The 15,734-nt window shown below is 42.4% G+C and overlaps 1 protein-coding gene across 1 annotated transcript; it reads left to right on the forward strand.

The window, feature by feature from the left end:
* The first annotated feature begins 1,270 nt into the window (after window positions 1–1,270).
* Window positions 1,271–3,067, forward strand: LOC148851998 (caffeic acid 3-O-methyltransferase-like). The gene is made up of 4 exons (XM_088946290.1): window positions 1,271–1,769; window positions 1,920–2,230; window positions 2,349–2,413; window positions 2,677–3,067. The coding sequence occupies exons 1-4, from the start codon at window positions 1,345–1,347 to the stop codon at window positions 2,971–2,973; spliced, it is 1,098 nt and encodes a 365-aa protein (XP_088802416.1). The 5' UTR covers window positions 1,271–1,344; the 3' UTR covers window positions 2,974–3,067.
* Window positions 3,068–15,734: the final 12,667 nt, after the last annotated feature.

Below are 15,734 nucleotides of genomic sequence, written 5' to 3' on the forward strand. Positions count from 1 at the left end.
ACAGTTAGAGTAAAGATAATCTCTCTCTCACGGCTCACAATCTCATAATTTCTGAAATATATAGAGGCTCGTCCATGATGCTAATGACATATGAATGCGTGATGAGAAATGTAGTTTGATGACAACCACTACCGGCCATTAGGTAGGCTTTTACCTAAACTTTTGTTTATTTTTTTCTTTGTTACCAACGAAAATATCTTCTTTTTTTCTTCTTTGGTTAAAAAAATTTCACTCCACAAGCAAAAAAACAACAGAGCAAAGACGAGAAACCCCAAAAAAAGAAATTACTTACCAGTACTACTAACTACTTTGGCTCAGTTTGAAAAGAGTACAAATACAATTGTGTAGTGTAAATACATACAAAATACAAGATTTTGTACCCTACATGTATATTTGTGTCTACTCTTTTCAAACTGAGCTTTAGGCTGCTTTTGGTTGCAACACAAAATTGTTTGCATTAGTATAAAAATTCATAGGAGTGCAAATAAGGTTAATGCATATTTTGATTTAATTTTGTTTTGCGCTTTACTTTATTCTGTTTCACATCTTATTTATTTTATTTGAACTACAATCAAAGAAAATAAGGTAAAATTTGGCACAAAAATAAATCAAAATTTTCACCCAAATCATTTGCACTGCTATAACTTTGCATCAATACAAATTTATTTTGCAACCAAACACAACCTTAGGAACAGAAAAAAAATTAATCAACAATTTATGAAATAGGACAAAGGGCATGCGTCTAACCACTCATCTGAAGAGACCAAACCCCACTGGGCAAATTGATTGAAATGAGATTTAAAAACCTTACCTAATTGCTAGCAACTTGGTCGGGGATTGATTCCAATCGGCAATTGATCTTATCAAGATTTCAGTCTTATTAAAATAATTTTGAGTTCCATCCTGCCTATATTATTACGTTGATTCAGCATGCTCATTTTAATGAAGGTCAAAGGAAGTGAAAAGGTAAGATCTATGCTTGATACCTTGCTACATAATCATTCAACATAAAAGCTTAAGCTATTAGAGTAATTTCATTTTTTTGGTGTTTTTTGTATTTGCTTTATTGTTTTTTTACTTGTGTAGTGAAATTCTGTTAATCAAAGAAAAAAAGAAGAAGATATTTTCGTTGCTAAGAAAGAAAAAAAAAAACCAAAAGTATAAGTAGAAGCATACCTGGTTGCCATCAAACTACAAATCATATCAATAATTCACATCACATGTCATTAGCATCATGGACGAGCCTCTATATATTTCATAAACAGTGAGATTGTGAGCCGTGAGAGAGGGATTATCTTTATTCTAACTGTGTAGCTTTCTTTCTAGTTCTACTATACAGTGAGTATGGCTTTAATCCTCAGTAATCACTTTGAAACCCCAAATGAAGAGAAAGAAGAAGAAAACTGTATATTGGCGGCCATGCAATTGGCAAGTGCTTCAGTGCTTCCTATGGCCTTGAAAGTCACTACAGAACTAGATGTGTTCGAGATCATATCTAGAGCTGGCCCTGATGCGTGCCTCTCGGCTTCAGAGATTGCCTTGCACCTTCACACTGAAAACCCAGATGCAGCATCCATGCTCGACCGTCTCTTGTCTCTACTGACGAGCTACTCTGTTCTTAAATGCTCTCTCGTCAAACGGGACAATGACCAAGTGGAAAGGCGTTATGGCTTGGCTCCTGTCTGCAAATTTTTCACCAACAGCCAGGACGGAGTGTCTCTTCGACCCCTGCTTCTACTGCATCAGGACAAGTCGCTCATTGATAGCTGGTATGATCTTACTTGCCGAGCTATGATCTCAGATTTGGGCAAAATATTCCACCACCACCATCACTCCTTATGTGACATGCATTCTGTATTTCCAGGAGAAAAAAAAAAAAAAAACACTACATTCTATCTGAACTTTATCGCTGCTTGCAGGTACCAGCTGAGAGATGTTATATTGGAAGGTGGAATTCCTTTCCATAAGGTACATGGAATGACCTTATTTCAGTACTGTGAGAAAGATTCAAGGTATAACGAATTCTTTAATAAAGGAATGTCAGGTCACACCACAATAGTCTTGAAGAAGATTCTTGACACATACAAGGGATTTGGAGGTCTTAAAGAGGTGGTTGACGTGGGAGGTGGGAATGGAACCACACTAAAAATGATTACATCTAGGTATCCTCAAATCAAAGGTATCAATTTTGATTTGCTTCATGTGATAGAAGCAGCACCATCCTACCCTGGTAAGAATTTTATTTGGCTTGGCTTGATAATTATTAGTAGAAAAAACCCAGCTTTTCTACTTCGTTTAATTTCTAACAGCTAACAGAAACTCAAAAAGTATTTGTAACCATGGGACAGGTGTGAAACATGTTGGAGGAGATATGTTTGAATATGTCCCCAAAGGAGAAACCATTTTTATGAAGGTTAGTTCTTCTTTTAGTTCTTGAGAGGGGTAGAATGGATATGTCCCACGATATCTAGAAGAGAATTACATTCACCATGAATCTCTTTGTAGTATCAAGTCATTTAAAGCAAATAAAGTTTACAAATCAAGAAAGTCATAATGTCTATTAGTCCTTAAATCAAGGAAGTGATAAAACATAGACTGGATATGTTCTTTTGTGATTTAATGTCTCCAAATATATATATATATATATATATATTTTAATTTTTGTGATTTTTGTAGTGGATACTTCATGACTGGAATGATGAAGACTGCTTAAAGATTTTGAGAAACTGTTGGAAAGCCCTACCAAAGTTAGGAAAAGTGATCATTGTTGAATCAATTCTTCCAATGGCTCCAGAAGCTAGTTACCGCTCTAATATCGCCTTCACATATGATTTAGTCGTACTAACTTGTTGCCCTGGAGGGAAAGAGAGGACACAAAATGAGTTTGAGGCCTTGGCAATAGACTCGGGCTTTGCTGGTTGTGAAATTGTTTGCAATGCTTACCATACTTGGGTTATGGAGTTCCACAAATAATTAGTTCCTTTTTTTTTCTTTTTTACCTTCGAACTTGTTTGTGACTTTTTTAAATTATGCATCCGAATAAGAATGAAATGCAGTTTGATCTTTATGGTGTGCATATTTTATTTTCCAATAACACATGCTTCAATCTGGTATAATCTTTCCCAAATTCCAAAAACACTGGACATATATTCTCTCGTTCCTAAAGCAAGTCTAAAGTTCCTATTTCCTGCTATCTCCTGAGTCCCCATGATTAGGGGCGTCAATGGACCAGTTTTGGATTGGACCCATCCAAACCAAAATCAATTTGGATGGATTGGATAGACCAATAACATATATGAATTAGATCAGTCAAGATTTAATGGTCCAAAGTATTTATTGGAATGGGTTGGACATGGTCCATCCATAATGAATTTATATTAGATTGGGTTGGATTGAGCCAATATCTGATCCATTGATAAAAGATAAGAATATAAGTGTAAATTGAGCAAATTTGGATAATTAAAACAAATTTGAACAGGTTATTAAATGGCCCAGACATTAATTGGACCAGTCCAAAATGATCCAAAATATTCATTAGATTGGATTGGACCTGATTTATATATAATGGACTCACATTGGACTGGACCAGATTGGACCAAAATATTCATTAGATTGGATTGGACCTGATTTATTTATAATGGACTCACATTGGACTGGATCAGACTTGATCGGTTAAAATATAAGGGGTGTCTTACTAAATGACCCTAAAATGGGTTGACAATAGTATTATTTGTTGTGTTTTCCCTCATAAGGAGGTTGAGTTTGTCATTTTCAACCCTATAGGATCCACGACTTCAAAGCCTTGTAGGATGAATGCCATGCAGCCTTGTGAGATTTATGACCTTGTAGCCCTATGGGATTTGCAACCTCACTATCTCATTAATCTTTTTGAATAGGTACCTCTATGGCTCCTCATATGATGGTTCTAACATCTCTGCCTTGTAGCTCCTCAAACCTCGGACCTCGGCCTCACATAGTATTTGGTCTTGTGGTTTTCTCTCTAACCTTGCAATCCAGCCTCACCCTCCTGACCTTGTGTTCTTTGGGCATTGATGATGCTGTCTCCATGACCTAGCATCTTTTAGTATTCCACAATGACCAAAACGGAACAAGTAAAAGAGATGATCATCTTTTTAAAATACCTATTTTACCACATCGTCTCGGTGCACTCACACATCAGACACCACATCTTCTGATACTTGGACCTTCGAATCCGCATCGGAGATCCAGTACACCATCTCACTCTGCAGCCAGAGCCGTGAGCTGTACTATCATTTGACACGATCGCAGAGAGATGCAGAGAGATGATTCGCCACCTCTGCGTCGAATTCCAATGGGATTCTTGATCTCTTCTTCAGCATTGTCGTGCTACTACTCTACGTAACCACCACTGGGCCTCTGTTGTATTCGTTATCTGCCAAGGCTGTGCAGGTAACCATTGTAGGGTACTACCCAATCGGATGAGTGACACGTCCCGGGAGGACATGCATGCCACCATCCGTCGAGGGATGTGGGTGCAGTCTGTCGAATTGGCAGGGACTGCATCGTCAACCAGGAGACATTGCATAGTCTGATGGGTACAGTCTTGTCAGATAGAAGCTTCCTGAAAACATCGCGTCTCTCAGTCGCAAGCTACCTTGTAGCAATCTCCTAGGGGTACTTCGAGATGATTCCTCTTAATGTTGCCTTTGGGGCAGTTTTTCTGCCTAAGTATTGAAGCGAGCTGGTTACCCTAGCTCGTGAGCTGGGATAGACTTGTCTTGGAGTATTCCCTTTTACTACATCGGGGGTCCTTGAGCTCGCGCTATAGCGAGCTCCCCCTATAGCGAACTATGACGTAGCGAGCTGTCCTGCGGGCTCGTTACTTAGTCGCAGTCAGGCTGTGGTGCTGAGCTGTTACTCGTGCTGAGTGGTGTCCACGTGTCATTGTCTCAAGGGGTCGGGTCAAATCACCTTCCATCAATTGCCCCCACTCCTCGAGCTAAGGGTGCTACCTTAGCGTGAGGAGTTCATGAAGTGTGACGGGTGGATTTGATCGAAGTTCAAACTTGATTGACTACTCACATTAAATGTGCATGCAGAAGTCAAGGGATTTCTGACCTTTTGAATGTCGAGAAATGCACCAAAGCGGCTCTTAACTCCGGAAGTCGTGCAACCGTCATTACCTCAATCATGGGAGATGTGCAGCTAGTCACATTTCGGTTTTAGAAGATGTGCGGTCAGCTTGACTATGAATCGTCAGATCTGTCTCAATCCGAGTTGTTGGTTTGAGGGCACAATGGCTATAAATAGGAGGGCCCCAGGCCTCATTTTCTTTTATGCTAACTTGCCTTGTCTTCGGATTCTGAGGTCGCGTATCCATCTAGCTGCCTGAGCTCTTCTCTCGTTAACACCGTCTCTTCTTTTCTGGCGAGTCTTATCATATTGTCAATATGTTTGGATATCCGTACCACGTCTATTCCCGAGACGGTAACTAGGATGACACTCCCTCGAGCTCAGGGGGATCTTGGGGGCAGGCCCTGGAGGCTTGGGAGGCCTCCGGTGAGATGGCTTCCACTTCTTGGGGCAGGGAGCCCGACCGCTTTGGTCCCTCCTCCATGTCGATGGAGAGACTTAGGTCTTTAGTTCTTCATTTTAACCTTCCCGGAACCTCATCTACAGTCTCCCTTCTGGTAACTTTCCCTGGGAGCATGGTCCCAACAAGATAGTGATTTTTCAGGAACAGTTTGTGGCTAGCCTACGTCTTCCTCTGCATCCTCTGATAGTGGAGGCTTTGAATCATTTCAACGTCATGATTGACTAGCTTCACCCCAACTCCATCCAAAACGTAGTTGGGACTATTTCTCTGTTTTACGAGTACTGTCTTCCCCTCAACCTTGACATCCTCTCCACCATGTTCGTGCTTGGCCTAACTAGGAGAGATGCCGCACTAGTTGCTACCTCACAGTGCTCGGACTCAACCAGCTTGGGAGCTCTGAGATCGCCCAAACTGGGGGCCTCGTGCTCAACCGGCCTAAGGACTTTGAAGCTGAAAGTGCACTCCGCGATGAAGTCTGCTAAGGCTTGGGCCTTAATAGCAGTTCGCGACTTGTATTGGAGGTCGTACTCGCTGAGCTCAATGGCCCACTTCGTCAATCAACCAAAGACCTCGGGCTTGAGTAGAACTTGCCTCAAAGGTTTGTTGGTGAGGACGATAACAGTATGAGCTTGGAAGTACGGCCGGAGCTTTCGGGCTGCAATAACTAGTGCGTAGGCCAACTTTTCTATCTCTAGATAACTTGTCTCTGCTCCCTACAACTCCTTACTAACATAGTAGATAGGTCGTTGGACCCGATCTACCTCTTTTATTAGTATCGAGCTGACCTCTTCATCACTTGTCGAGAGGTACAACTCTAAAACATCGCCCTCTTTGGGCTAGGTTAAGATTGGTATGCTAGCGAGGTACTTTTTGAGCTCGTCAAACACGAGCTAACAATCTGGGGTCCATTCAAACCCTTTGCTTTTAATTGCCTTAAAGAAAGGTAGGCAAGGTCTGCTGACTTGGACATGAAGCGGCTCAGAGCGGCTATTCGGCCATTCAGCCTCTGAACCTCCTTCATTTTTCGGGGTGGTCTCATGTCTAAGATGGCCTTTACTTTATCCAGATTGGCTTCAATGCCGTGCTGGTTAACAATGTATCCCAGGAATTTACCCGAGTTGACACCAAAGACACTTTTTCAGGTTAAACTTCATATTAAATCTATGCAGAATTTCAAAAATTAAATGCAAGTCTTTGTATTAAGTCACATGAAAACTAGGTTTTGACGACCATGTCGTCTACATAACACTCTACTTTTTGGCCAATCAATGGCTCAAACAATTTGTTTATAAGTCTTTGAAAGGTTGCCCCGTCATGTTTTAGCCCAAAGGGCATGACCGTGTAGCAGTATAGGCCAAGCTCGGTTATGAAGGCAGTCTTTTCTTCATCTGTCGGGTCCATCCTGATCTAGTTGTAGCCCGAGTAAGCATCTAGAAAGCTCAGAAACTCATGCCCCGAGGTCGCATCCACTAGACGGTCGATCCTTGGAAGTGGGAAGCAGTCCTTTGGGCAGGCTCGGTTCAGGTCACTGTAGTCGACGCACATGCGCCATTTACCGTTAGCCTTTTTCACCAGAACGGGGTTGGCCACCTATCTCGGGTAATGGACTTCCCTGATAAAATCGACTACAAGGAGCTTCCTGACCTCCTCGTCAACTGCCCTCCATCGCTCTGGGGCTAGGTAGCGTTTCTTTTGTCTAACATGCCTAACTACAGGATTAGTATTAAGCTTATGAGTTATAATGCTAGGGTCTATGTCGGGCATTTCCGCCGCTGACCATGCAAAAACATCTAAATTTTCAAGTAGAAAGCATACCAGTTTAGATCACAGAGGCTCCTCAATGGAAGCATCAATCTGAAGTGTTCGGGTTGGGTCCTCCATCAAGGCTGGGATGGAGACGGTCTCTTTTGTGGGCACAGCCTGCTCCTCGCTCTGCTCCATATGTCACTCCAGCTCGAGGTCATCGGCCACCTTGGCTTTTCCTTTAAGGGCGGTGTCATAGCATTTGTGAGACTCGAGCTGGTCACCTCGCGCTATCCCAATTCCAAAGTCGGTGGGGAACTTCATGGCCAAGTAGTAAGTGGAGTGTTCATGGGCTTCAGGTCGCTCTCTTGGAGCTGAAGTTGGTCGAAGGCTGCTTTGAAGAGGATGTCCACTGAGATGCCTGAGTCGACGAGGACACGCCTGACTTCGAAGTCGTTGATCTTCACCTTTATGACGAGCACATCATCATGGGGGTAGTGGACCCCATGTGCATCGTCTTCAGTGAAGAAGGTGGGGTCTTCCATCCTTGGCCACTTTGGGGGGTTTTGTTCTTCCGTGGCGGCCTCGCGAGCTGATATGCGAGCTGTAGCTGAGGTGCAGCCCGCCACAATCAAACCTCCAACTATCACATGGATGGTCCCCCGAACTTGTCTCTCTTCAGGGGGCTGCTTCTACATTTGTTCTGCTTGCCTGCCGGACTCGGGAGCATCTCTACTCTACTCCCCGTGCCAACCTGCTTTATTACTATTACTATTTTGTATAAAATTTCTCAGATATCCGTGACGAATGAGCTCCTCTATCGCATCGCAGAGGTTTTTACAATTTCCAGTACTATGGCCGTGGTCTTTATGAAAACTACAATACAAATTTTTATTTCTAACATTAGGGTCGGCCTTCAGCCGAGGTGGCCATTTCACATACGAAGCATCCTTGATCGCCATGAGGATCTCGGCCCGCTTCGCGTTGAGGGGCGTAGAGTCCCTTTCTGCTGCTGAAGCTTGGAAATGCTGAACCAGCCTTACCCCTCAAGCTTTGTCCTTCTTCTTCTTGTTGTCGCCCTGAGCTAGGGGCTCTGGTTCCCTCTTTCTTTTCTCAAGGGCCTGCTCGCCCTTCTGGTTGATCTCTTCCTCTGTCCCTATGAATCGATCTGCGAGCTTGAGGAACTTGGTCACGGTCTTGGGATGATTGACAACTACATGCTACTTGAACTCTTTGTGGGTGATGCCTCGCTTGGCTGTAGTGAGGCGAACTGTGGGATCCAGATCGGGTATCTGCAAATAAGCGTCATTGAACTGCTTGATGTAACTCCGAATGGACTCCCCTTCCTTTTGAACTATGCCAAAGAGGCTTTCTAGAGTTCTTGGGCACCTCTTGCTGGTGACAAAGTGGGAGGTAAAGACTTGCACGAACTGCGCCCAACTTCTTACCGAATCGGGCACGAGGTTTTGGTACCAGGTGCGGACTACCCCTTTGAAGGTGGTGGAGAAGGCCATACACATGCAGGATTTGCTGGCTCTTGCCAGGTGCATCTAGGATTGAAAGGCGTCCAGTGGAGGGAGCTTGAAGTCCCTTGGCATGGGGATAGAAAGGAGTTCTGGAGAGAGTGGGGAAGAAACTAAGAGGAGAGGGATAGCTTTCACTTCACCTAAGCTCACCTCCTCTTTACCTTTGAGCTCAAGAGAGACTCGGGTAGCAGTTCGGCGAGCTCGCCGGCGTCTTCGTTGCTGCTTTGTTGGCTCAGCATTGGTGCTTGATGCTTCAGTGTTGTCGAGCTCAATGGGCTCGGACTGCTAGTGGTAGCTCTAAACCGAAGGGCCCTACTTGTAGCCTGTGACTAGGACCTCGAACGAGTTCTCTGCGAGTGGGAGCTCGAACTGCAAGTGCTGGGGCGATGCAGGCTTGATTGGCTGAGAGGCCCCCGACCTTCCCATAGTCTACGAGGCGGGGGTGGCTGGCCTCTCCTTTCTTCCATGGGAAGAGGCTTGGCTCTCGTTCACTCCGACGGGAGGGCTTGGTCTTCTTCGTGGCCGGGTGCCAAGGGGGAATCGGCTACTAGGCCTGAGGCAAGGAAGGAAACTGTTGTTGGTACTGGTACTAAGAGACCTGATGCAACACTAGTTGTTGGTAGAGTTGGAACTGCTGGAATTACTACATTTGAGCTTGCATGGCTCACATGCACTGCACTAAGTCTTCCAACCGGTTTGGGTTGGTCACTAGGGGAATAGCCGAAGGTTCAACAAAGGTTGCTCCAACTGTGGAAGGGAGTGAAGCATTCACGGGTGCCACTATCAGAGGCACATTCAAACTGGGAATCCCGTTCACATAGAGGGGGACGGTGAACTGTCCGTTAAAAACAGTGGGGAGTTGGGGTTGCTCCCCAGAAGTGTTCTGGTTGGCACCACGTCTAGCGTTGCTGGAGGAGACCATGAATGCTAAGTTTTCAAAGGAAAACTATAGAAGCTTAGAGGAAGGCTTTTTGAAGTGTTTCCCATAGACGACGCCAAATGATGTTGCGCAATCTGGGAACTCCTAGTTGGTTGCTGACTGGCTCTTAGCTGGCAACGGACTGTACCTAAGAAGAACGATGAAGGATTCCCGGGGGATTTGCCCGATGGGAATACTTCGATGCTTAAGTTAGAAGGCTGGAGAAAATAGTGAAGAGTGTAAACAAGGCTAAGAGTGTAGGTCGCACTAGATCACTGAGTGCTTGAGATTAGCTCGAGAGAAAATTCAAGTAAGATAAGATTCAAGATACAAGGTGCAAGATACCTTCTCCCCTTCGACTAAGGGGCTCTTAAATATGGGCATTCTTGTCAAATCGGGCATAACCACCACTGGGCCTTTGTCACAACCGTTATCTACCAAGGTTGCACAGGTAACCGTTGTAGGGTACTACCCAATCGGATGAGTGCCGCGCCCCGAGAGTATAGGCACGCCCCCATCTGTCGAGAGACGTGGGTGTAGTTTGTTGAACTGGCAGGGACTGCGCATCAACCAGGAGGTGTGGCGCAGTCTGACGGGTACGGTCTTATCAGATAGAAGCTACCTGAAAACATCGCGTCTCTCAGTCGCGAGCTACCTTGTAGCGAGCTATCCTATCGCAAGCTACCTTGTAGCAAGCTCCTAGGGGTACGTCGAGGTGATTCCTCTTAAGGCTGCTTTTGGGGCAGTTTTTCTACCTATGTATTGGAGTGAGCTGGTTACCCTAACTCGCGAGCTAGGATAAACTTACTCTAGGAGTATTCCCTTTTAGTAAATCAGGGGTCCTTGAGCTCGCGCTATAGCGAGCTCTCCCTATAGCAAACTATGACATAGCGAGCTATCCTGCGGGCTCGTTACTTATTCGCAGTTAGGCTGTGGTGTTGATTTGTTATTTGTCCTGAGTCATGTCCATGTCTAATCGTCTCAAGGGATCGGGTCAAATCACCCTCCATCACTCTCAACAACAGTATAGGTTGTTAGAGGCCAACAGCCAAAGTTTTTCCTCATGAAAGGATGAAGAAGCTACCCTCTAAGAATGCCACGTGTTACATGTCAATTGAATCAAACTTGAATGTATCGCCTATAACAAAGTAATGTAAAACCAAAATTTCTCAACCAAACGTAATCGAATTTCCATTCAATCCCATGCATTGCGCATGAGTTTTATTTAAAAGTTTTGACTTAAATAATACTTGGTGTCAAGGTGAGCATTATATTTGAAATTTCGTTTTGGGAACCATTGAATAAGATAAGGAGTATAAAAATAGTTAACAAGGATTTATTTAACTAGTCGATGTAAGTTTAATTCCTACAAGTGAAAATGTGAAATATCTTTCTTTTGATCATTGAACATAAACCTATAATAAAGTTACATATATAGACACAAACGAATCCGGCCAGCTTGGTGGAGAACCACCACCAATTTTCCAAAATATTTTGCTTTACTGTACAAAACAGTCTTCGATCTATCTCTCTTCTGTCCAAACAGGAATTGTCAATTAACGCCCACATAATAACGCTTTGATGTGACATTATGTCGGTACGAAGGAAAGTCAGAAACGTCGGTGATGACCAACTATTATGCATGCCGTCGTAATATTCACTTGCTCAAAAATAAAGAAAATAGAAAAAAATAATAATAAAATGGGGAGAGGGGAATTGCCTTTTCTATCTGTCAACACCAACTATAGAATTGTGTGTCATAAAATTAAATTGTCGTATTTTAAAATTTGATGAGCAAAGTGGCACTGGACTCCCAAAAAAGGAAAAATTCCCAGTTAATTTCCCTTAGAAAAAGTGTAGACGTGGCATTATCATCCACAACGAATAGGACCATCCATTTCCTCTATTTTAAAAGGAGCAAATGTGGAGGAGAGGTAGAAGGATCTTTGTCTGTGGCTACATTTCAGAAAACCTGCAACCCCCAGCCTCACGGCTAGCAACATGTCTTCCGTCAGTGGTCTCGAAAAATTGTTCAGTGAAGAGAAAGAAGATGAAGAAAACTGCCTCTTGGCCTTGGTGTGTCTTTTTGTGCATAAAATAAAATTGTTAGTCCTTCTAAAGCCTCATTTGGTGTGTTTTTTTGTGCGGGCTATCGGTTTTTTAGGCAATTTACATTTTGGTCTTTTCTCGTTTGGTTGGAAAAGATCTAGTTGTTGAAAGTCACAATCCCGAAAAGATGCGGAAAGTCCATTTTGGGCTATTCTCAAAAAGATTCGAATTGAGTTTTTCCCCTTTTTTCAATCCATCTTCACACAAAAAGGCATGACTAAACCAAACGGTTTTCAAGTTCCTATGATCTTGATGCAAAAGCTCACATCGTCTTTCAACTATTAAAGCTTCCAGAAAATCTTTCAAGAAAGACTTGCCAAACGACCCCTAAGATAACTTTACATATTTGATGACTGGTTGGATCCTTACTCAGTTGCCATCAGTCACCCCAACTTTTACTCAGAAAGAAGGTGTTTTATGAAATTTTTTTTTTCTGAATTCTCACCCCAACTTCCTCTACCATTCTTGTGAGGATTTTACACTTGACTATGTAAAAGTCAAAATAGCTTTCATTTTACTCTTTCATTGGTGTGATGGGCATTGGTGTCAAAAATGTCATTTTACTCTTTCATCTAAAAAGAATCATTAATAACTAATACAACTACAAACTAAACCTATAATAAATGTCTTAGTAATAGAGGCAAACTCTCACTAAACACATCAATTAAACTATTGGGGGGTCAATAACCCTAAAATGGGTTGACAATGTTGGAAGTGTTACAATCCATTATATGAGTGGCCGAACCATGCTTGATGAATGATCGAAATTTCAAAATTTTCCTAATTCTTCTATGAACCAAAATCCCTATGCTTTGAAAAACTGTATTTTTTAGGATCGGTCTTACACTAAATCAAACCAAATTTGAAACTAATCAAAGAGAGATGTTTATCTGATATGAATGCCAAAAATGCAAACCCTATGGTTGAATTTCACATCTAAATCAGTCGTAAAACCAGTCCCCTCTAAAGAATGCGCAATGTTATTCCTAAAGCCAGTTCAACAACACAGTTTTCTATAAAACTGAGATCCAAATGCTTAGACCATACTGAGGATGATGGGCCTGATATCCCTTGATTTTTTATTGAAAGTTGGAGGAGAACTAATCTAAATCAGTCTCAAAAAGTTGATGTCGAACTAGGAAAAACTAAGAGACAAAAGGGTGCAAAGTGAACTAGAAATTGCAAAAATGTGAAGCTGTCTTGAATTGGTTCACCCCTCCTCTTTTATAATCTCTTATGGAGCTATCTACTAATCTAATTAGGAGATAATCCAGATTTAAATCAGATCTGGACTCTAATTAGAGATAATGCCTTATCTTCTTATAAGATTAGGTGCTCCATACCCAGATTTGCCCCTTGTCACATGACAAATTAAGCTATCATATGGCAGCTAAAATAATCATATTAATTATGGGCCTTAAGCCCATCATTTATAAGGCTCCTGACCCAAGGGTATTGCATGGTCAATTTAGGTTTGATTTATGTGGCGTGGGACCCATAATGACTTCACATAAATCCACATTTGTTCAACTCATCCTTTGTAAAAAGGGTTGGCCGAATTCACTATTAAACATTGTGAACCCCAAAGCACATCACTATGGGCTTAATATGGGCCCAACATTTACACTTAAACGATCCATGAATCTAGCCATCCTATGGGAACCCAAGGATAATGGATTTAAGTAAAATAAATCCCATTAGGTAATCAACCCTTAATAGTCTCTTACACTTAATCTCTTACTCCATAATGATCAAACACTACTCGACATGAAATGAACTCTCCCTCAGCTGCAATGTATAGTGTTACACTCTCTACTTAGATGGATCCTGTGAATTAAAACCATGTGCTTATTTGGTTCCATATATGTAGTAGTGCTTATTTGGGACACCATGTGGGCCCAACCTTTGAACCCAGGAGAGCGGTGCCTAACCCTTTCCCTCTCACATCCAAGTCTGACCCGGATTGGTTTAGTTGGTGCCTCAAGCTTCTAGAGTCACTGTTGAACTAAAATGATTTTGATACTATTCTCGGAGGTTTCATCACCTCAATTTCCTAATTTGATGGATGATGACCCCAAATTTAGCCCAAGTGAGCCATTTTCCCAATGCTCACAGTATTTTTAATGATTGAAGTTTTGGAAGCAAAATTATTGTCCTATTCTATTTATTTATGAATATCATTTACATAGAATAGCGGTGTGTGTGAACAAGATTGTATCAGCCATAGTAATTAGTGTGATTATAATGTCCCCATGTTAAAATTCCTATGTGTGTGCTTACTTTCTTGTTTTTGTGTGTGCTCACTTTCTTGTTTATTGTTTTTTTTTTTGTTTTTTTTTTCTCTTATCTAATAGCTTAAGCTTTTATGTTGAATGGTTATCTACCAAGGTATCAAAGCCTATTTGTAAGTGGTCTAATGTTCAATCTTTGTCACCCCATTATAATTAAATTTCAGTATAAGGTATAGGACTGCCCTTGTTCATGCTTCATGCTTCAAGCCCAATAAGTTTTCACATGATGGATTGTGTATAAGTTTTCACATGATGGATTGTGTATAAGTTTTCACATGATGGATTGTGTTAGAGAATAAAAATCTAATTAGGGACCACATTAATGGGTTGTGCAGTTGCTTTAAATAGATACTGCAAATTGCACATGCTAGCATATCTGAAATTGATATACAAAGAGGGCCGATCATTTTTGGAATTGTGGGGAAGACATTGGATGTAAATCTGCATAAAGTTGTTTCCATGTGTATTTATATTTAAACGCATTTATAACTATTTATTTATTGACCAAGCCGAGCTAAGGAATGTAAATCTGCCATTCTTCAAAGCCCTCAAACAACCGAAGGACTTCCAATGGACTATGGAATGTGAACCCTTTCAAGAGATAAAGTGGTACCTAAGTTCACCGCCTCTCTTCACCAAGCCGAGCCCTGGGGATGAGCTATTGCTTTACTTCTCAGTCGGGGATGAAGTCGTCAGCTTAGTACTAGTCAAAGAGGAAGACCGGGTATAGAAGCCGATTTACTATACCAGTGGAGTCCTTGGTGGTGCAGAAACTCGGTACTCTAACTTGGAGAAAATAGCTTTGGCTTTGGTCACCTCGTCCAGAAAGCTCAGACCATACTTTTAGGCCCACACTATTCGAATGCTCACCAACAACTGCTTAGGTAAGTCCTCCAAAGGCTAGAAGCATATGGCCGCTTAATCATGGAGCGTGGAGTTCAGTGAGTTCAACATCGAGTATGCACCCTGGCCTGCAATCAAAGTTTAGTCCCTACCTAACTTCATTGTCGAATGCACGTTCACCACCAAGTATCCTGCCCCGCCGTTCTTTATATGGACCCTACACATGGACGATTCATCCAATCACCAAGGTAGTAGATCCAATCTTATTCTCCTTGGCCCGGATGACAAAGTGTTAGAGCATGCCCTCAGATTCGAGTTTAAAGCATCCAACAATGAGGTTGAGTATGAGGTTTTGATCACTGGGCTATGCCTCGCCCTATACCTGAGAGCTCAAAGAATAGAAGCCTTCAGTGACTCTCAATTGGTAGTCAACCAGATCCATAGACATATTTAGACGAGAATGTCCACGATGTTAAGTTACCTACAGAAGGTGCAGGAGCTCATCCACCGACTTGAGCACTTCAACATCCAGTAGATTCCTCGACCTGAGAAAATAAGAGCTGATGCACTATCCAAGTTGGCCAGCTCCCTAAGAACCAACCTTAGCAAATCAGGTCGGTTGGACACCCTGGCCTAGTCGAGCATCACATAGACAACTCTCCTCGTCCTCCCGGTACAGCACAACCCATCCTGGATGGACCCTATAACACAGTACCTTCGCAAAG

Source organism: Nelumbo lutea, chromosome 5 (assembly GCF_056320005.1).
Source record: "Nelumbo lutea isolate HS-2025 chromosome 5, American lotus-T2T, whole genome shotgun sequence".
Classification (NCBI taxonomy): Eukaryota; Viridiplantae; Streptophyta; class Magnoliopsida; order Proteales; family Nelumbonaceae; genus Nelumbo; species Nelumbo lutea.

Coding starts and splice junctions, on each gene's coding strand:
- LOC148851998 (XM_088946290.1), top strand. CDS start 1,345: ATGGCTTTAATCCTCAGTAATCACTTTGAAACCCCAAATGAAGAGAAA. Junction 1,770..1,919: donor AAGTCGCTCATTGATAGCTG/GTATGATCTTAC, acceptor CGCTGCTTGCAG/GTACCAGCTGAGAGATGTTA. Junction 2,231..2,348: donor AGCAGCACCATCCTACCCTG/GTAAGAATTTTA, acceptor ACCATGGGACAG/GTGTGAAACATGTTGGAGGA.